This window comes from Thermobia domestica, chromosome 11 (assembly GCF_964235325.1).
Source record: "Thermobia domestica chromosome 11, izTheDome1.hap1.1, whole genome shotgun sequence".
In the NCBI taxonomy this organism is placed as follows: domain Eukaryota; kingdom Metazoa; phylum Arthropoda; class Insecta; order Zygentoma; family Lepismatidae; genus Thermobia; species Thermobia domestica.
In genome coordinates this window covers 12911283-12934165 of record NC_137464.1, presented here as the reverse complement: position 1 = coordinate 12934165, position 22883 = coordinate 12911283, and the positions used below count along the sequence as shown (strand labels likewise).

General features: G+C 34.6%; 1 protein-coding gene across 1 annotated transcript in view; it reads left to right on the top strand.

The window, feature by feature from the left end:
• Nucleotides 1-11321: 11321 nt before the first annotated feature.
• The window catches only part of LOC145664829 (uncharacterized), an 80231-nt gene continuing 68669 nt past the window's right edge, over nucleotides 11322-22883 (top strand). The window contains exon 1 of the mRNA XM_081731830.1: nucleotides 11322-11489. Within this exon, the coding sequence (XP_081587956.1) occupies nucleotides 11415-11489 (75 nt within the window). The 5' untranslated portion in view covers nucleotides 11322-11414. The remainder of the gene's footprint in view (nucleotides 11490-22883) is intronic.

The following is a 22883-nucleotide window of genomic DNA, read 5'->3' as shown; positions in this document are numbered from 1 at the left end:
ATTATTTGAGCTCGAGCAGTGGGCATCATTAATTCGCTATAAAATTCTGCATTAATGCTGTAGAATTGATATTTTCGCTACTTCCGAATCTGTCTGGGTCACTGGGTATAAGAAATGTAACCCAGACTCCTGTGATCTAGATAAAAGTAATTACTCAGAGGCCCTGCCATTACTGTATCCAACTGAAGTTATCGAGACCCTACTGTAGCTACTCCATTGACACACCACGGTGACTTAACCCTTTGATGAACACGTATGGTTGAATATATTATTCTAAAACAGTAGTTTCGGCCTATATCTAATTAAGTTCATACTCATAGACTATTCCTATATAGAATATATTATTTATAATTTTCCACTATTTTTGTGTATTTGGCTTCTCTTACTAGTCTAGGTAAGAGTGACTTCCTATTTTGTACAGTAGATGGTAGCAGTAATCAGTGCTACAACGTAATTTCACCATGTAACCAGCAGCAAGCACAGGAAATAGAGAGGAAACGTTCAGAAAGTTGGTTTTATAGTCTAACCACCAGGACACAATGGGTTAATACAAATAAAGAAGCATACTTGATCTGGAACTTGGTACACCCAAACCATGCATAAGAAGCAATCGGTGGAGTATTTACTCCCAGAAACGCATCTTACAAATTATAATGATCAAACATGATTATAAATGAGTAATGTATATACATGATGAAAACCGCACTAAAAAATCCGATACATATGTCTAAAAAAATTAAATAAAACTCTTATTAGAATGACTTGAAAATTACCTAAAATAAATTTTATGTCCGGCGAAAACTTGGAAATTAAAAAAAAAAAAAAAACTCTGAGCTTTGTTTCAACTTCCCTCTTCAATATGGTCGTGATGTATACCGATGAAAAAAAAAGTCCTTCAGTGATCCTTGATACCACTACATTCCGAGTTCTTGCACCATTCATTCGAATTACAATTTGAGCTCCTTCGTAGCTAAGCGATTAGCGTACGTACCTTTGGCGTGCGAGACCCGGATTCGATTCCCGCCTGGAGCTCATGTGATTCGGATTCCACGTTAATCAGTAGGTTCACGTCTCATATAGCCTCGCTCCTGAACGGGACGTTAAACTCAAAATCAATTCAACTTAACTCGAATTACAATTTTTATGGGTGAATTATACTAAACAATGATCTAGGACAAAATTGAACAATTATAAAATTTGGAAGTTAACGGGGAAGAGTGTATGTGAAAACCGACAAATGAAGAGTCATGGAAAAGGAAATGGTAGAACGTAGTGAAATTGGAAAGAATGTTACCTTCAACCGACTTTATTCAATACAGAGGAAGTAGTAAAGATTTTGAAGAAGGAGGGTTGTGTTTCGATAGAAGACACTTGGTTCCCATATGATATAGAGATATCCAAGAGATCAGTTTTAGGATGTCCAATTTTGCCAGTGGACACCCTATGGAAATACATCAGTGTGCTTATTTTTTAAAAAAACTGGACTTCCTGGAAGACATTGCTAGGCGAATTTAAAGCATTCAAATGTTGTCACGTGACAGGTATATCCCAATGCCGAACTTCTGCCTAACGCCTCACACCACTCGATTACACCAAGCCGGCATACTGAGCTATCATGAGACTATCACGTGGACATATTGTGCTATTTGTGTCTAGTATATTCCTTTTCTAAACGATTTAACTGTTATTGGAATTTGAATAGAGAGTTAACATGTTAGAAAACTTGTGAAGAGAATATCATCATCATTATCATCATAGGTATTCTGCATTATTGGAAAGGTCACTTGCTGCAGCTGAAAAGCTTCCATGCTCCAGTCTTCCACTAACCTCTTCGTCTTTATGTACGTTTTTTTCTGTTTTGATATCCATTAATATCAATCTCCTTCTCCCTCTCCCTCTCTTTCCTGCCACCATATTCTCTAGCACGTCCCGCATGATATTGTTCCTTCTGAGGCAATGTCCCAATCAGTTTCTCTTCCTCTTCTTTATAATATCTAAAGTTGTTTTCTCCTCCATCATTTCTAACACACTTTTATTCGTTTTCTGCTAATTCTCTCCATTCTTCTCCACACCCACATTTCAAAAAAACCTAGAGTCGTTTTTCATATTTTTTTTGCATAATATCTGAGGAAAGCATGCGTGCTAATCAGTCTAGTTGGTTATAGCTCTTCGCTGGCAGCAATGCGAAGAAGGAAGTATATGCATATGGCATTGTATAATATTTGCGATTGTACGAGTGTCTTTATTTCAATACTAACAGCGAAGAGATAGCAACAATAATTCCCGTTTCTGACCGTGCTCGTATTACAACAAGGATAGAAGTGTAGCAATCATGGGCGGAGTTAGGAATTGTCTGCTGGGGGCACGGTAAATACACATGAGAATTGAAGGATCTTATAAATGGCATTTTAACTTTTTGTCAAAACGTTGGGGGGCAAGTCCCCCGTAACTCCGCCCATGATAGCAATAGCTAGTAATAGTTCAAAAATGCTGCAGATACAAGAAGGAGAAATGTGAAAATACACTATTGTCCACAAGTAAAGAAAAATTATGGGAACGTAAGATAAATACAAAGATGGAGATATTGCAAGAGTTCGGCGGTGACTGCGGAAGTGATAACATCTATTAGTGTGGTGCTGTGACGAAAGTGGAAATTTCATACTATATACATTTTATATACATCTTTTCATTTACCAACACTAACACATGCATACATCCAAAAAATATTGTACACTATTTCATCTCACTAATTTCTAACTTGTTTTCAATTTTCTACCCGGCCATCTGGATAACTGGCCCTCTTCCACCGCTGAAATTCCTTTCCCGATTTTGACACTCACATTCTCAAATATGACAATTTTCCATTTTCTGGATTTTGACATTATCCATTCCAAATCTTGACATAATTGCATTAATTTTCTACTTTGTATTAATTACTTAATTTTATAATTCAGGAAATATGACATGATGGTCGGCCAATAAATGGAAATGGTGACGTCAGCCATTTGCAATATTTTTACAATTCATCAAATATATAATTCAATTTCTTACATACATAATTCAATTTTAAGACATTTTTACTACACTGAGACTTAATGTCTGGTGCACCTTATTTACACCGATAATGGTGAAGAAGATAAGAAGGTAACACATGAATGAAGACGGACTACTGATGCTGAATTGACGTGTGGAAGAGAGACCCAGGAACCACACTGAAGGTCAAATGACACGGGAAAACATAAAATGGCGACTGTAAGTCATCATTATTAATTGGAATCATCTAGGTCATTGAACGTCAGTCCTGTTTGACGTAAACAGTAACGTTCAGTATGGAGTGTGATAACTAGGGCCCAGAAGTTGAGGAAAAATCCTCTTTTTTACGAGTGCCCTAAAACGAGGCTTAACATGTGTTCATTTTTGTGATTGTAGGCCAGAAAATGGTGGATTTATTTGTCCTTTTTTTTTTTTGCCTTTTTCGGTATTTTTTATTGGTCTTTTTAAGCTTTTCATAGATCTAAACGTCTTTTTTGCACTTCATCTTTCGACAATAAATTTACTGGCCATTAACTCGAATCACCACCACCTCTTAAACATGTTTTCTTTAGTAAAGAAAATTCAAAAGATAAGACATTCTTCAACGACTGGGCTGATAAGACCAGATCTGCAACAATCACAAGTCAGATAAGGAGGCGTAACAATGTCCTCCAGCAAGAGGGGTTGAGGGTGGGAAGTTTTCTTGTTTTAGTTTGTACTTCAGTTTGTAGAAGGACAGTCCGTTAACCTACCAGACGCTTGTATTTCTAGAGTATTATATTCATTAAATACGTAATTCTAATTAAATTGGGTCTTATTTTTGTGTCCTTTTTCCAGTTTTAGGTCTTTTTTAAAAGATATTTTTAGTTTTTTTTTTTTTTTTTTTTTTTTTTATATAGGTCCCTTTTAGACAATTTTTAGGTCTTCAACTTCCAAGCCCTAGTAATAACCATACTGAACGGCTATAAAAATTGCACAACGTATTCCCATACTGAGGATGAGACCACCAGCAGCTCCTTAGGTAATACATCTCACTCTTGCAAATCACTAGTCCTAGGTCATCCAGAGTCCGAGAAGGTGAATTAAAGGATACAATCCGACGTCCAAGAGCAATATTTTCGTGTTCCAGTGTTCCCCATTACTTTATCCTGTATGGACGGGCATTATTGTTTACTACATGAAACTTACTGTTCCGGACTCGAATCCCAGTGGGGCAGTCTTGAAATTTTAACGCATTATGGTAGTTCGGATTCTATCTTAAACTATACAGGGTATTAATGAACTCTGTGTCATAAATTTAGGAGATAATCTCTTGTATCAAATGAAAGAAAAAAGTTATAATAAGCATGAATCAGAAAGTCTTCTTTCCATGTTATAAACCGGCGAAAATGCAAACGCTTGTACAGTTAAAAGAAGTAATTTTTTGAATATTGTAGCATGTTTGCGTACGAACACATGCTAAAAGAACTCGATTTATATGGTGAATTTTCCCTCATGGAAACTTTTCTGGAATTAGTTAATAGTGTTTCGACAAGGTGGATACTTTCAGATATCCAGGACCAATATTAACAAACTAAAACCATATTCACGAAGACATTACATGTCGACTAAAAGCAAGAAATTCCTGTCAATATTCAGTTCAAAATCTTTTGTCGTCGCGATTTCTATCGAGGAACTTGAAACAAAATATATAAAACAATAATCATGCTTGTTGTGCTGTATGGTTACTGTACGATATAATCATGATGGCTTACTCTGAGAAAAGAACGCAGACTGAAAGTATTTGAGAACAAGATCCCGAGACGAATATTCGGACCCAAGAAGAACGGGAATGGGGAATGGCGGAAACTTCATAACGAGGAACTGCATAATTTTTATCGTTTACCAAACATTGTTACAGTCATCAAGTCTAGGAGGCTCATTTAGTCAAAATGCAAGAAAATAGAAACGGTTTCAAAGTTTTAACTGAAAATCCAATCGCAAAACAACCATTAGGAAGTCTAGGTGCAGATGGGAGGACAATATTAAAATGGATCTCGCAGAAATAGGAATACAAAATAGAAACTGTATCTAGTTGGCTAAGGACAGGAGTCAATGGAGAGCTTTTGTGAATGCGACATTGAAGCTATGGGTTCCTTAGACCATAGAGGTAGATAGGTAGGTAGTTATGATTGTATTCTATATGCCAATTATATGTTTAATTGGTGGTAACTTGATGCAGATGGTCTATTGCCTTGTAAGACTACGCATGTTACTCTCTACCAGAGTGGAAGAAAAATAAATTTCCCTGTAAGCACAGATCCGAGAGACATAAAGATCTAGATTCAATTTTTTGGACTAAGTCTTTGGAAGGCAGTCTACGTTTTGAGACCAAGTGTACCTTGGTTTCTCGAGGTTTCAAAAAAGGAAATCCTGTAACTTCTAGACATGAGTGTATTTAAGTGACTGAATATGGGAATAAATAAAGAGACTTAATGCCAATTTGCTGCAGAGGATTCGATATCTCAACGGAAAGATGATTGACGTAATACCTTTTTTTTTATCTGTAGGGTACATTCTTCGTGAAACGATGAATGCAGAGAGATAAGTTCACACACTAGAAGCATTCGTTTATTCTATTGGGGTTGCAAGCTAGAATGATATGAAGGATGTGTGCTTCATGCTTCACGAAGCACCGCTCCATTTTGCCCTAGTATCATGGGAATGATTTAAAATCCCTTTTCAAGGCCGAATTATAGGGCTGTCACGGAATTGTTCAGTGGCCAGCAGGAAGTCCCGATTTCACTTCTTCTCTTGGAGAACTTTAAAGAGAAATTGTACGCCAAAATAATAATAATAATAATAATAATAATAATAATAATAATAATAATAATAATAATAATAATAATAATAATAATAATAATAATAATAAAAACTACATGATTGGATGCTTTGTTGGGTTTGATTAGGGACGAGTGTGCACGAATACCAGGAGAAATGTTAAAATGAGCTGTTGTCAAGGACTCATGTGCATTCTACATATGGCGTAATTAATAGTAGGATCATAAGTCAATAAAAGTAGGCATATAATAATGTATCACTCTATATTTAAAGTGCTCTCCCTAGTAGCAAGGTTGATTGGTCCACCGTCGGGGATTGCGTTGGATTTGGTCAAAACAGTAGATGATGGTCGGCGCGAGCCTATAGCGGAAAAACTTACTTTGACCCAACATTGGTTAAATGTATGGTTGGCCAACCAATTATTCTCCCGACCTTCACGCAACGATACAGGAATTGATTGTTTTCCCAACCAAGAAATACGTTACTTTAGCGTTGGCTAAATGTCGGGGAACTGCTGTTTTGGTTGGGAAATGGTTTGGGTGGAGAATGTTGCCAAAATGAACAAATCTGACGTTGGGTCACAGTTGGTATGTCGCATCGCCACCATTAGCCCAACATTAAGCCAACCGATTTTGCTAGTAGGGCCTGAAACGGATGTTATCCAGTTACGAACGATCCGTATAATAATTTCAATTTTAATAGTATTGTTGTGGCATTACAACAAAAGTATAGATTACATATCATATGTTTTATTCTGGATCTCGGACCTCGTAAGTATGAATAGAAAACCGTAATCATTCATCCAAGAGAATAAGTTAGTTGTCATCCATACAAATATTGGAGTATTTTAAGTAATGAAGGAACTGAATGCGAAAGAGAACGTGTGTGGGAATGTTAAAGAATGCCAACAGCTGAGTTAGCGTTTATCTGTCAAGTAAACGTCACCACGAGATTCAAATATAGCTCCAGCTAACCGTGTGCTGGCAAATGGCCCACCAACAGCGTCGCTCTTATACAAGTGGAAAACTCACAAAGTTAAAGCAACAAACAACGAAGAATCATCCTAATAAACTTCGTCTTAACATACACGAAGAAGTTCCAAGCAAAGAGAAAACTTAAAATTATAACCTACCGGACATAGAAAAAAAGAGGTTTGACGCACCGATATGAGTCATACGATACAATTGAATGTGCACAAAAGAAATATTTTTTGATTGTTTTTAGTTCATATTCCAGACCATGAAGGTTAAATTAAGAAATATTTTATTGAAATGTGTTTAACAAAATTGAATACCTAAGCAGTGTGGCCAGATTGGGCTACAATTAGCGGATTGGTCGTTTTTTTTCAATGGCCTCACTACCAAAATTTGAAATTGGGCGACATGCTACTTTTGGGCTACTTTTAATTACCTGTAGGCTATAACTCTTAAGAATACGGTACTTTTCATTTTTATATATTAAATCATGCATTATTAGTTTTATATAATACAATTAGCCTTTGGCTATCTGGGGGCTCCGCCCCAGGCCCCCGCGTTTGCTTGGCCTACGGTCTCGCATCTCGTAGGTATCAGCCTTTGCATCAAGAGTGAATTTCAAGCATTTGCTCTTTAATTACATTTCCTGAATTTGGCACAGCTGGGGGCTTCGCTTCCTGATCCTCACGTTTACTCGGCCTACGGCTTCGCACCTCTTAAATCCACAATTCTACCAAATTTTAAGTTTTTTTTTCCTATTTCAACTATCTAAAAGATAAGATTTTGTATCCTACGAAAACGCCCATTTAAATAACATGAGGATTTCTTTATCCCCTTTTAGACCCCTTAAAAACTAAAAATATTCACTTTTGGCAATTTTTCTGTAGGTTAGTCCCGGAAGGCTACACTGTTGCGAAATTTCATCATTCTAATCCTGCCGGAAGTGCCTAAACATTTTGGGGTGTAGAAGATGTCCCATATAAATAACATGGGAAAGATTTTTCAGTTTCCCACAAAACCACTCTACAATTGGAAAGTTTTATTTTTAGCGATATACTTAGTTAACGCTGACGAAAACGTATAAGCATACCGAATTTCAAGTTTTTATTTCGATTCCAAGTACCTAAAATATGAAATTACAGGTCCAAAAAAAGGCCCATTTAAATAAGATGGGGAATTTCTTCACCTCCTCTTTAGATCCCCTAAAAATTAAAAATATTCACTTTTGGCAATTTTGCTGTCGGTTAGTTTCGGAAAGCTACAATTATGCCAAATTTAATCATTATAGCCCTACAGGAAGTACTCAATAATTTATGTCAGCTCATGTAGTTATATATATATATATATATATATATATATATATATATATATATATATATATATATAAAATACAATATAAGTTTTGTTTTTTGAGTATTCTATTCACAATAAAGAATAGTTTTACTAAAACTAAAATGTTCAATACTAGTTCAATACTCGTTTTAATACATTGTAATCTCCAGATCTGACAACACGGAACTTTTGTTGTTAAGTTTGTGCTATTGCAATATCAGTGACTGTTGCAGTCTCACTTAATACCTAGGCCAAATAGTTATGGAGAGCTGTGTAAACATGAACATCCGAAATTTGTGTTACGGTATTGTCCATATTAATATAATGCTTGAGTGGAATTACAATTGATCTTCGAAAATTCATGACTCCCAGATAAAGAATTTAGCAACTGAATTAAAGATGTGAAAAATAACAGTGAATAAACATTGTAAAGTGTATTTCATAGCCCACAAAACTGACTTAAGGAAACATGTTCCCTTGAAAATCAGAAAAATCATCTTTCCATTTTATTCGATCACCGCATGCCCAGTTCATCGCACACTGTAGTTCTACAGCAGCTGACATTGTATGGAGTTTGCCCGTAATACACCACCACCACCAACAGCCTACAACTGCGGTCGCCGCCTAACCATTGCCAACCTAAACATTCACATTTTTATGTTCGGGCTACAAATCCACTACTTTTAGAGCGCAACTTCGCTACATTTTAATCTTCAGATCTGGCAACACTGTACCTAGGTTTTCTTTGTGTTTTAGTTTATTTATTTATATGAAGAATTACTTTTCTATGGAGAACTATGGGGATACTCACTTTCTTTATAATACATAGGAATTTCAATGGTTTGATTTTACTGATTTCTTCCATAGATCTATGTAAATGTCCCTTACTTCATCAAAAATAAATTTTCTTAGTAATATTATTATTCATATTTAATAGCCATATTTAATTTAATTTATTTTACTTTAAGTAATTTAATTTAAGCAAGAGATTTTTAACAACTAGATTTGAAGAAGAAATCTACAAAAATCATATCATTACAATTATCAAAGAAAGCAGAAAAAAGATAGTGGAGTATATCTTGTGATCAACTGGATGAATCGTCTTTATCAACGAGATTCCTCTGCATCCTGGCCGAAATTGATGGTGTTGCATCAAATAGTACTTAAAATGTTTCGTCTCCCTGACGGATGCATCGTCATTGGTATTCTGCCATAATTGGTAGGTACTTACCGGAACTGACAAACTTCCATGCTCCACAGTCTTTGCTAACCTCTTGCCTTTCACGTACGATTTTTCTGTTTTGATATCGTTCATTAATTATAATCTCTTTCGCCTCCTCCCTCTCTTTTCTGCCACCATACCCTCTAGCACGTCCTTCATGATACAGTTTCTTCTTAACCAATGTCCCAACCTGTTCCTCTTTCTGTTCTCAATAATATCCAAAATTCTCCTTTTCTATCTCACTATTTCTAACATCCTGACATTCATTTTCTGCTCGACTCAGCTAATTCTATTCATTCTTCTTTACACTTACATTTCGACTTACAGTCTTTTTTTTTTTTCATTATTGCTTAATGTCCACGTTTCTGTTTCATACTGTACACTACTCTACACGAAACACTTTATGAGTATTTTTCCCAACTCTTTATTCAAGGTCCCACAAAACAGACTTTTCTTATTCCTAAAGGTTTCTTTCGCCATTCCTATCCTTGCTTTTATTTCACGTTCACATTTCATATCCATCTCTAATAATGCTATCTAAGTATGGAAAACTAGTCACACGGACACAGAAATTATATAAAAGAGTTTTGATTGATAAACATGAGTTGTCAAGATTTGCACAAAATTGTTAGAGAAAATAGGGGATTTCCTGACGCAGCGAACAGCTCCGAAAACATATGAATATTATGGTAGGCTTCTATAATCACTAATGCTTCCTCATTTATGATATTTATAAAATACTTTTTCTTTATTAGACAAAGGTACTTAACTAATAGGAATAATCTACGCTCTTTCCAGTGCCGTAATTTGTGGGGGCAAGGGGGCAACTACCCTCTCATTTGAGGTTCCCACCTTTTGAGGGAGGTCCACTTCATGATGAAACTTTCTGACACCATATGATACGATATCAACATTGATGATTAAATTAAACACCGAACAGCTTCACTACATCCTAATAATAATAATAATAATAATAATAATAATAATAATAATAATAATAATAATAATAATAATAATAATAATAATAATAATAATAATAATAATAACTCAAATGAAACGAGAATGTTATCTGGGCTCATTTCAGGGTACTGAATTTTTATTTAATTCAAGTTTATACTATTCAAACTTTATTAATGTTTCAGGCAATGCAACAATTGGTTCGTGCTAACATTTAATACAATGTATTGAAGAAAAATGACAATTATACTACCTATATTTCAGAACTATTATTCGTATGTAAAAGGTCTCATGCAAATGGCGACGGTCTTGATCTTATAAACCATACAAAGACAATACTATAAAATATAAAACAAACTTGATTTATAGCTATTATAAGTATCTGGACAATTTATCAAAACTGTAATTACTGCCGCTATGCACATATTGTAATTTAATTATTTATATAAAAATAATGTATGTATTCAAAAATTTCACATTTGTAGCAAACTAGAACTTAATGTCAGGTGCATCTTCTTAACCAATAAAGAGGTGATGAGTAAGTAAGTTACATTAGCTTGCATTCATTGTTGAAAAAAAGAATCAACTTGACAAGGATAAGTGTGTGGAGGGAGAGGATCGGCTGGGATTCTCAATAAATATGTAATTATAATGTATAAAGAGATATAATTGACTATAGTTTTGATCTATCAAGATAAAAAGCGTTTGGGAATGCTTTATTTCAACATCAGAAGGTTAGTATACTAGCTAAAACACATATATTTCAAATTTAGATAAAAGTATTCCATTTCGAAGAAAAATAATTTCTAGCGGTTTCATATAATTTCTTGCAATGTTTCCTAACTACTTAGAGGAGTTCGGAATGACCGAAACGTGAGAACGTTCCAGAAATAGCATAAGACATACATCTTCCTCCCCTCTACATATGTATGCAACCGTGCGTGTGTGTGTGAAGCAAGGGCAGGTAGGGCGTGGTGCGCTTCGAAGCTCTCAGTCGCCGAAATCGAACGAAGCTGTGAGGCTGCTTTGGGAGAAGAACAGAGGCCGAAATTTAAACATCTCAATTAATAACAAAAATGGTGTACGAATCTGACTTCTATACAACACGTCGGCCATACAGCCGACCCACCGTTTCATCTTACACAGTCACCGTAAGTATTGCAAATTTATTTCAAATTATTTTCATTTTTATAAATAAACGTTCCCACAAAAAAAAAATAAAGATTTCAAAGTAAAGAAGGTGGTCTAACAACAGTCTATAGTATAATGCAAATCGGAATGATCATAAATAACCGATATCTTTGCTTTCCTGAAAACTATTCCAAGTTTTTCATAAGTATAAACGTGACTTTTGAATTTCGCGCCATATTGTCTTGGTTCCAAGTTACTACTCGGAATGAAGAAAATCACTGTCATTTATGGCAAGCAAATGGCCCATGATACACTAATCTTTCGTTCTATCAAAAACCATGAAAACAGCAATTAAACAAAGGTGTAATAGATACCACAGAAGCATCTGCTACATTGGAGGGAATGAATTTTAAAAAGGAAAAGAAAATAAACTTTTATCTTACTTTTAGAAATGCTCGTCTGTAACTACTTTATAATGACATATAGTCTTATCCAGGAACCGACACTGGAAAGAAACAAAATGGCGTATTGATAATTTCAAAAGTTTTTTAAAACTCACCATTAATTAAATTTTTTACTAATTGCCTTCCACATTTTTGATAATTTTTATATGAAGTTTTTTAACCGATTTCATTTTTAATAATGTGCAGATCAACTAGAATATATCCAATGCTGCTATTAACATTTGTTACAATCAATTAAGAAAATCTGATCCACTACTTTTTAACAGGCGGATTCAGACTTATGTTTGTGCCATCTCAGTTGCAGCTATATTATAATATGATTTTAATTTACAACGAAGTGGTATTCCAGACAAGATGGCGTCTGAATTCGATGGCTTATTTTGTGTGTAATTATTTTATTTCTTACAAGTGATATTTTATCTACATTCTCTTTTGTATTCAATTTTATGGCTTGGACATACCTGGTGTCAACGTATTTATCTCCAATTTAATTATTTTGTAGCAATCTATCATTTAGTGCAGGCAAATTCGAGCTTATGCCCGCACCATTTTTGGTTGCGACTTCTGCCGTGACTTATGAATATTTAGTGCAATATAATTTAATACAATTTTCCAACTTTGGGACAATACCAGCGTAATAGTCGACTTAGCTAAAGTGCTGCGACTCTAATCTTAAAACTACATTGCTTTTTTTTCTGAATGAAATTCATAACGAAGTCGATTGTGTAAAAATCTTGGCTTAGGTTTTGCCTCAATACAATTATAACCTGTAAAGATTTAAAATAAAGAACTTACATCCATTAATAGGTATTCACAGCGTTCTACACAGTACTTAATTAGCAAATTTGACAGAAATTTTGATTTAGTTACATAAACAGTACAAAGGATTACAGCATATATAAAATATTACATACATTCAGGTACTAACAGAAGAAAATAACGTCAAGCTTTTTTCAGCAGTAAATAATAATCATTTTTGGTTGGCAAGATGGCGTAGAATGTTCTACACAATGGAGTGTCATGCTCTTCAACTATTTCAATTTAATTTTAACAACAATTTCCATTTTGGACATATTTTAGTATATTACAATTTTGATAGTGTTTTACATAATTTTTTGTATGTTCTACGCTTCTGCCTTCCTCTTTAATTAACAAACTAGTGTGGAAACAGAATTATTTGAAACAGGCTAATTCGTCCATTGGGGAACGGGCCATCTTATACAATTATAATAATAACAAAACGATTTATAACAATTCTAGTGAAGCAGTCAACTTGGCCTTAGTGCTGTGACTTTTTAATTATAAAATCTCCTGCGAGGGAGATGAATAGAATAGAATAGAATAATCATTTTTAATTATAATAATCATTAGTGAAGAAGATTTTACAGATTAACAGTCAAGCCATTACAAAATTTTCTTTGAAGATAAAAATGTAATAATGATTATTCATGAAAATAATAAGTAATAGATAGTTTATCCACGGTTACTTGATTATTGGTAGAACTTGAAACTGAAATTAAAATAGTATAACAAGCCATTTTATAATGGCATTCAGAAGATATTAGCCAGAAATAATTTATTCCAGAGAAGTTTTCTCTAGATGGATATCGACACTGTGTTGCGTTAGCTTATAGATTCCAGCCATTCCAATCCCTCAAACATTTAGTATTTGTAGACGGCGTCATGTAACAGTATTTCGACTTTGAATTTCTAATAATTAATTTTGAAACGTCGTTGATTATATCTGTAGTACTCGACAACATGGTACCATACTTTACTATTTAAGTTAAAAGCTCATGTATGTGTAATACAGTGGTAAACGTTTTTTTCTTTTTCATGATAGGATTTTTCGCACCATTCAGTTTCAAAATCTTTGAAAATACTGACAATAATAGAGTTAAAAATGTTATATAGTCTTATTTCAAACAATTTTGTTTCATTCACGTTAATGAATCAAGCACAACTAAGAAAAACATTAGTCAGCCTCCACTGTAATCAATCTCCTCATGGCGAATGCCAGAATATACGTGATTATACATATTAATGTAGAAGGGAGGAATTTAATTTCCATGAAAATTTATTCTAAAATATTCTTTAAAATAGTCAGGTTAATTTTGACATAGACGTGCCAAAAAGTAGTGAGTTCATAGTCCATATGAACTTACTTATCCGGTTAGACCTGTATAATCTGTCTCTCACTCCGTACTGGTAGATTTTTGTTTCAAACAAAAGACATTGTGATTATAAAAATATGTAATATTTCTATAAATAATGGTATTTCTGTTAAGAGTGCACTTGTGAATAAATAAATTTATTTTTTTTTGTTAGTATTTATCTAATGTATAAAGGTAATTCAGGAGTTATTTAGTTACATGAAGAGGCAGCGACTTCCGGTCTAAGAAGCCAGAAATAATTGGGTTATGAGTCAATGTGATGTCCACGACCACACATAGTGTCACTCTGTTGAATAAATGTCATCTGGCAAGCTATTCCTTCGTCGACTAAACCGCCAGGAACCTAACTAACTAAGCTCTTAAACATCACAGTCTTTCTTTACGTCTGTATTGCTTCTTTCATAAACCTACGGTACTAAATTTCAACTTTATTTAAAATACTACTAAGTATTTATTTTTAAAAAAATACAAAATAATGACTCGCAGAGGTGGAACATTAACTTCATGTCTCTCAAAAAAAATTCTGAGGTCTCTCAACAAAATTCTCGTCCTCTCTTCAGTGATCAAACTTTTCAAAGAATCCTGTGTGATATGAGTGTTTGAATTTTTTAAAGCACAAATTTCAAAAACTGAAACCAGAAATAACAGTCCCTAGTAGCAGAGACAACTTGCAAACCGCTTGCTGTAAGCTTGAATTGCAAGTCGGCCAATCTGGCATCCAGCTTGATTGGAAAACGTGCAAGCATGCTGCAAGCTGGATTCCAGTAACGAAGTTACATGGAGGCAATCTTGCATACAGTGTTCCATTCAAGCTTGACGCAAGCGTTTTACAAGTCAAATCAAGTTAATAGCCAATGAATGACCAGTGATGCTATGACGCTCTACGAAGGGTCTAAAGCATCGCTTGCAAGTACAACAAAAGGCAAATTGTATGAAAGCATGCGTTTCAAGTACAGTGAAACCTGTCTATGTTGACCACCATCGGTTCCATTGAAAAGTGGCCAACTTTGACAGGTGGCCAACTTACAGAAAATAAGTGTGATTTGTGTATTTTTGGAATAGGATTTCTAGTATTACTTGATTGTAAAATTTTAATAAGCAATGGCACGACAGGAAAACTAGTCTCGTACACTCAGTTATTCGGATTGAAACACAATAATACAAACAACAACCATAAAATAGAAACGTATGTAGGCAGTTTATTGAAATCGATATTATAGCACACTGAGTTATTCAGATTGAAAACAAGAAAAGCAAAATTATAAATTGAACAATTTATGTGCAGTTTATACTTTTTTCGACAGTGACAAATATTTTCCGTAGATACTCGAAAAAATAGGAAATCAGTTATTATACAAATTTATTCATGGTGGTTCATTCTAAACATACTTCTTTTATACTTTTTGGCACATATGCACATTCATATTTTGTAGTTTAACTACCTCTTGTTAATGAGCTACAAGTGTTTTCCTCAGAGCAAAATATGTTTTGAGAAAATCTTAAGGGAATTCATATCTCAAAACCTCCGCTACCTTTCGACAAGCCGTCAGGTGCCAATTCTTCACAATTGAGATGGTTAGCTTTAACCTTGAGAATTTTCCGGAATTACTAAAGCTCCCCACTGATGAAAGGAGCTGATATAGCTAATGGTTTTACCCAAATAGACAGGGTAAACAAATACGTACAACCATTTTCTGACTTCCTGTACGTGCTTTTTCATATTTACATCCACCCCTTTATGAGGGTAGTGTTCTGGTCATTGACCTCCAAGAACAAATCGTGCGAATTCATGTTTGTGTCCAGTCACAAATACAGAACATTTGCCTCTTATATGGGAATACGAAAGAGTTAAAAAAAAAATAACAAAACTGTATTTTGCGTGGCCAAGATACCCAGGTAAATTTATCATTATAATCATAGGGTAAACGTTGCTCCAATGTGGCCAACTTCCAAGATAGACAGGTGGCCAACTTACAGAGTAATAAGTAACGATTGTCTTATGGGAAAATACAGGTTCAAGACGAACCAGGCCCAGATAAGCAGGTGGCCAACTTAGAGAGGTGGCCAAGTTGACAGGTTTTACTCAAGCGTAGAAAGCCAAAAGCCAACTGGCCAAAAGCGTTCTTGTTACTAGGGTTACTTGAACAAAATGATTAATTTTCGTGTCAATATTACACCTGCATCATATATCCAATCTGATAGGAGATGATAAGGACAATAGAAAGAAAGGCATAAATTTTATTAAACACCTGCTGGGATATAAGTTCAAAAGTAAATGCAGGGAAAACTTAATACGTGGAAGTTCGCCGTGATCGTAATATGCAAATAATGGATACGTTAAAATATTGAGTAATATTTTCAACATTGTGGACCTTCAAATATCTAGGATCAGCATTCTAGCTCTATAGCATCGCCTATGAATGCATAATTGAACAACAAGCACTGATTTTAATAAGAACATGAAGGTTGTCATTTTTTTTTCTTTTATATTCATACGGAAAGAAACAATACATTCTTAACTTTTATCCTTGGGTCGCCATTTGGCTATCAGTGATTTAATTCATTGTTAAGTTCGAACAAGTAAGTTATAAATGTCAAGAAAGATTAGGAGCTTTTAAAATGTGGGTGTGGTGAAGAATTGAGAGATTTAACTGGGCTCAGAGGATGTTGGAAATGATGTGGGAGAAAAAAAAAACAATTTTAGATGTAATTGAAAAGAAATGAAATTTGTTGGGACATTAGCTGAGAAGGAACTGTATCATGAGGGACGTTCTAAAGAGTACGGTGGCAGGAAAGAGAGGGAGAGAACAAGGAAGGATACTATTGATGGACATTATCAAAACATAAAAATCGTACGTGAAGACAGAAAAGTTGGCTTGAAGATTGTGTTGCATGGAAGCTTCTTAGTTGCAACAAATGATCTGTCAATAATAGCAGAACACCTATGATGATGGTCAGTGGCGTATTTAGAGGGAGGGCTTCCAGGCTTAAGCCCCCCCCCCGAAATCTTACTTACTATAGTCAAATATATGAAATATCTTGCAGAATTTTCACATTTTTAGACAAAGCCCCCCCCCGAAAGTTAGCAAAGCCCCTCCCGAAACAAAATCGCAAATACGCCACTGATGATGGTAGATTTCATTCAGGTATACTTCCAAGCAGGAGAGCACCCAGAAAGTTTTGTTGAAAAGGGTCCAATAGTACGTCTATGTAGTATTGAATAGATATTATTCTGCATCTGAAAAGACGATAAGTAATTGTAAAATATTTTCACCTATATTTTCAGAAAAAAATGACAGAACTGGATTATTTCTAAAAGTGAAAGAGTACGGATGAAGTGCAAGATCAAATTTTCATACCACATCAATTATTTCCTGTTAAATAAGTATAATTTTACTGACAAAGTGTACAAATATATGTTGAATTAGGAAGTTTTGGGGGCCCTAACCCGTGGACCTCCCGTAGGTACGCCTCTGCTTCCAGAGAAGAAGAGGATTTGTTCACCTGAAATTAAGATAAATAAAATTGCGGTTACATGCCATTCTTGGGCAAGGCATATCATTTAGCAACTAACGTCTCAGTGTAGCCCTTTCACATTTTGATGTTGAGCTACCGAATACAATTTTCTGAAAGAAAAAACTGAAATTAGAGTTTAATATATTTCCCTTACCATGAGTAGGCATTACACACAATAATACAGTAAATACTTTACTTTATTATGAGGATAAATGTATCACATATGAGCCACACTACGCGAATAGTGTGAAGTATTTCGTTAACGTTTCATAATAGTCATATTAAATTCAACATATTTCTTTCCATTTCACAGTTTAATGCATTAAAAATAATAAAAGAACAGTTAAAACAGTTGGTTCCAAATATATGTTGAAATCAAAAGAATGTACATGTCGCCCATGAAATGCTTCCCACTCCTTGAGCGTTTTACGACGTCATCACTCCGCCACTAAAGCAGGAAACTTTTCTATGGCGTCCAAAAGTGGATAAATCGGGCATTCGAATCAAACTGTCTTGTTTTTTGTATTGAGGCGGGCCAAATGCGCGCGATTTTCCTCGCCTTGTAACAACGGTTTGTAAGAGTAGAGGGAGGAAAATGGAACAGCTGCCAAGCGGCCATTACGTCAACTGGCACACAGATTTCTTCGCCATCTGGCTTTTTACTTACATAAGCCAAATGGCAAATATCCGGGTCAAACAAAAGCATATTGCAAAAGGCGCATGTTCCAAATAGAAGAATGAACCAATAACTGCAAGATTTCCCTAAACTATTTCTGTTCTGTCTGTTATACCGTAGATAAACAGATGAAGTAATGTCTTATGTAAGAACTTGATTTGTCCACACGAGTGTGTGCAAGATATTGTAATATGTATATTGCAATCCTGAAGGAAATTTTAATAGGAATGGCCTCGTTTCAGTCTTAATAAAAGGTCTTTTTGGCAGGAGTGTTAAGCCGCATAACTGTGAATAAACTGGCTATTAATTTTCTTTGTCTAACGACCAAAAGGGAAAGCAAGTGACTAGTTGAAAATCAAATTGGACTTTCACGTTTATTTTTTAAAAAATAGACTTTCACATTCAATATACATCTTAGAGTACAGGGTGGCCCATAATTTACATACATATGATGTTTCAAAGACTGCTGTAAAGCAAAGCTAGCAACGTAACTATTATATAACTAATTATTGCATTATTTAATTTTGGATCCTTCATTATTCTCTGCAATGTTGTCCGTGAAATATTCAACTCTCCGGACATACACCTTTGAGATTTCGGCTACCCAAGGGACGAGTTAACAGCTTCCAACACATTAGCGCTGTTATAATCGGTATGTATGCTCCGGGGCCCACCCGGTCCCTTCGCATGCAAAACACTACTAGTACCATCAAATTTATTTTTTATTCTTGCGATTGTTAACACAGAGGGGCCATTTCCTTCAAACTTGACTACTATCCTTAGTGTTTTTTTTTTTTTTTTTTTTTTTGGTTGCAGAATATAAACGCACACACTGTGCCAGAGATAAAAGTTTCGTCATCCTGTCTGGCATACACTAACGGTTCTAAATCCAGTGATCGTTATCCTCACTCTCTGGCTACACAGTGTTGTTATATCGAAACTTTTTGTTCAGAATTACAAATAATATAGTCAGTCAAACATCATATATGCAATTATGGGACACCCTGTACAATAATGGGTGAGAAATTTCCTCCCTATGGGTACGCACTTGATTTCTAAGGAGTTCAATTTACCAACAATTGACAGTAGTTTTCTTGTATACTGTTCATATATATGCACCATGTCTGTCCGTGCGTCCGTCCGTCCGTCGAGAAATGCTCCTGTGGATCACCTTCAATTTTGGGTAGGATTTTGCAGGTTAAAAGTTGAAAATCGCTTTCGTTGATGCAAGTGTTCATTCGGTTGATCCCAAGACAGTGACAATCAAAATTCGGCTTCTCATTTATTCCCCCCACGGACCAGTAAGTTTATGGTGGACAACATCGTGTCCATGGATTTTCTCATGGTATTCCCCTTCCCTCCCACTTTCTCATTCCACCAATTCCTCCATCATCATTCTCTTGGCTTAATCATCCGTCTCCCTTAGCCTAACGGACATAACCGTAGAACATATTTCTCTCCATAATGTTTTCTCTATGTTATCTCTCATCCAAAAGTAGACCCACAAGGGTATTTCAGGAAACCGTAGTATTTTTTTCTCCTTTAAATCTTAGGGCACACAAGTAAACACTAAACCATAAACAATTAGACACCAAGATGGCTACCGGTCTTACTTGTTTTATATTTTATTTATTCAATTTGTGTAAACAGTCTAACACTTAACCTAAAACAAGCACAAATCTATTCCGTTTGAATTGTACTTTTTTTTTCTTTAAATTTCCGCCTCGTTATTGGCAAAGCGCCAGAGAGTTCTCCCACAAAATGTCAAGTTGTTCAAGGAAAATCTATTTTGAGCATCATGTAGTGTTGCACGTGGAGGTTTAAAAAAATGTGAAGTTTTATTTTGTTTCTTCAGTAAGTGGCATTGTAGAGCATCAGACCAATTCTAAGAAATATATTTAAAATTCTTAACATTTTCTTGTTGTTCAAGTACTTAAATAGCATTCATTATTCCTAACATTTAAATCTTGGTTACTTCCTTGAGATTAACTGAAGAAAAACTGGGATTGTATTTCCTATCAGTTCAGAATTATTCTTCAAAGCTAGGTTTCGGTTAACTGGAGACAAGATTCCCAGACTTCCGTATTTGCTCGGCCTCGCATTTCTCATATTTCTAATCTTAAGGAATTTCAAGATATGATCATCTTATTATAACAATTGCAACCCCCTACCGTTTTTTAAGATAAAACGACACATGTCAAGTTTTGTCAGACACGAAATTAACAACAATATTGTGTTTGCTACGCATAAATATTCATTTTGTGAGATATCTACACCTATCAAGTTGTTGCTTATACTTGGTATATTATAAATAAATAGACGTTTTCGGATAAACTATAGTATAAAGTGTAGTTTTCTCATTTTCCTCAAAAGGTTTTTACTATCATGCGTTGCTTTACAAACAAACCATTCAATGACTACACCTACCTTTTTTCTTCCCGCCTTTTTCTCCCCTTCTAAAAGAAATATTTAAAACGCTTATACTTGTCTTCATTTATTTTAAATTAAAAGCTTAAACACCAATTTTCTTGTCTCTAACTTTATTTGGGCATCTTATTTTAACAAATTGCAAACCCGACTCATTTTCTTCTTCCCTTGTAGGGGAAATATCAAAAATACAGAAACACATCTTTAATTTAAATGAAAAATCTAAATACCAAATTTAATGTCCCTAATCTTAATGGATTTTAAGATATGACCTAGGCATCTCATTTTAATAATTGTAGCTCTACTTTTATCTACCGTCCTTTTTCTTCCCTTCTAGGAAAATATAAAAATCGGCTGAAATATATCTGTAATTATTTTAAATAAAAACGCAAATACCAAATTTCATGTCTCCAATCTTAACGAATTTCGAGATATGACCATCTAATTATAACAATTTTAACACCACCCTTTTTCCTCCTTTCTAGAACAAATATCAAAACACTGTCAAGCACGTGTATATTTGTTTTAAGTGAGAAGTCCATATACCAAATTTCATGTTTAACATTCATAGATTCCGAGACATAGGCATTTTAAGATAATAATTGCCACCCCTTTCCCTCCCACCTCCCCGTCGAACTTCCAAAAATCTTTCGTTAGTGGAACTTTAAATTACAAATTCCATACCCTGTATAAATTTAAAATTTCTAGCTTAAGCGTTGGACCCTGTCGTTGATCAGTCAATCAGGATTTGTATATGAATATACGAATAGAGATATTTTTATGTAAAGCAAATTTGTTTAGTACTATTCTTATAAAGCTCCGAAAGACGTGTATATTTAGTTATTTATTTAACAGTAATGGTGAGGTGACGTGGTTTTGAGTTTAACATTCCTTTCAGCAGCGAGGCTATATGAGACGGGACCTACTGATGAACGTAGAATCCGAACCACATGAGCTCCACCAGAAATCTAAGCCGAGTCTCCCACGCCAAAGGCGCGTACACTAACCGCTTAGCCACGAAGGAGCTCTTAAGAGTGATAGTATATCATCAAGGGGGCTCAGAGACAACACGCGCGAAAGTTGAATTACAGGAAAATACTGAAAGTTAAGAATCAACAAACGAAAGGAAGATTTGTTAGAACTTTTATGCCTTTTTAAAATACATTTTGGTGTCAAAGACTACATTCATCTGACTGACTGAACGAAATGTAAGCTGTCCTTTCCTCCAGAAAATATTTTATCATTTATGAAAAATAATACTCTGAGTTATAATTTATAAATTAAATCTCAGTGCAAAGATGTGTTAAACTTGTGACAGAGTAAACCGGAAAAGTGTGCGGACAAGACAACACAGATGGCCATCTAAAACAAAATTGCAACCTTTGATGCCTACATTAGATCGAAAAATCTGATTTCAAGACGACATCCTTGACTCATAATAGTGAAATAACATAATTTAACATGTCCTAAATGATTGGATAATTGGGTAAGGTGTGGATGGAGCCATCTCCAAGTAGTGAGATGTAGGTCATGTTAACAAGAATAATTTTATGAAATGGGCGAAGATCTGCATCCCAATGTTCTTATTTCAAATTTGAATATATAAATCACTCTCCAGAGAAAAATGGCGGTGTATATATTTTAAATATAGAAGTGTGTCTGTAAAATCTTTAAAATAATCAACATTTTACCGAAATTCACTAACTTTAGGTCGTATACACGAACTCTAAATGTTCCGCTGTATTTTTTTAAAAATATTAATACCATTATTAAACAACTAAAATAATTTCATGCTTTTAGAAGTAAAAAAAATAATCCTTAAAATTAATAAGAGAATAATTGTTTTTTGGTCCCTTTTTGAAACTTTTAAGCCCTTTGCACGACGTGAAGATAAAATAGAATTTTTCTTCAATATTTTCCCATTCATTAGCATGCGAATATGCAACTTTTCAGCACTATTAGAATTCGATATTTGAAAGTTCACTTTTTTCGATCCACCCTATTATTCAGACAGACAATTACTTATAACTTACTTAAACCTAATTTAATCGATTATTTTATAAATGGTGCATGTCCTACGTATTTAATAGGAGAAATGTGTCATTTATGAATTATCAAATGCAACTTCGACTGTTGCGTATGCAACCTTGATAAACG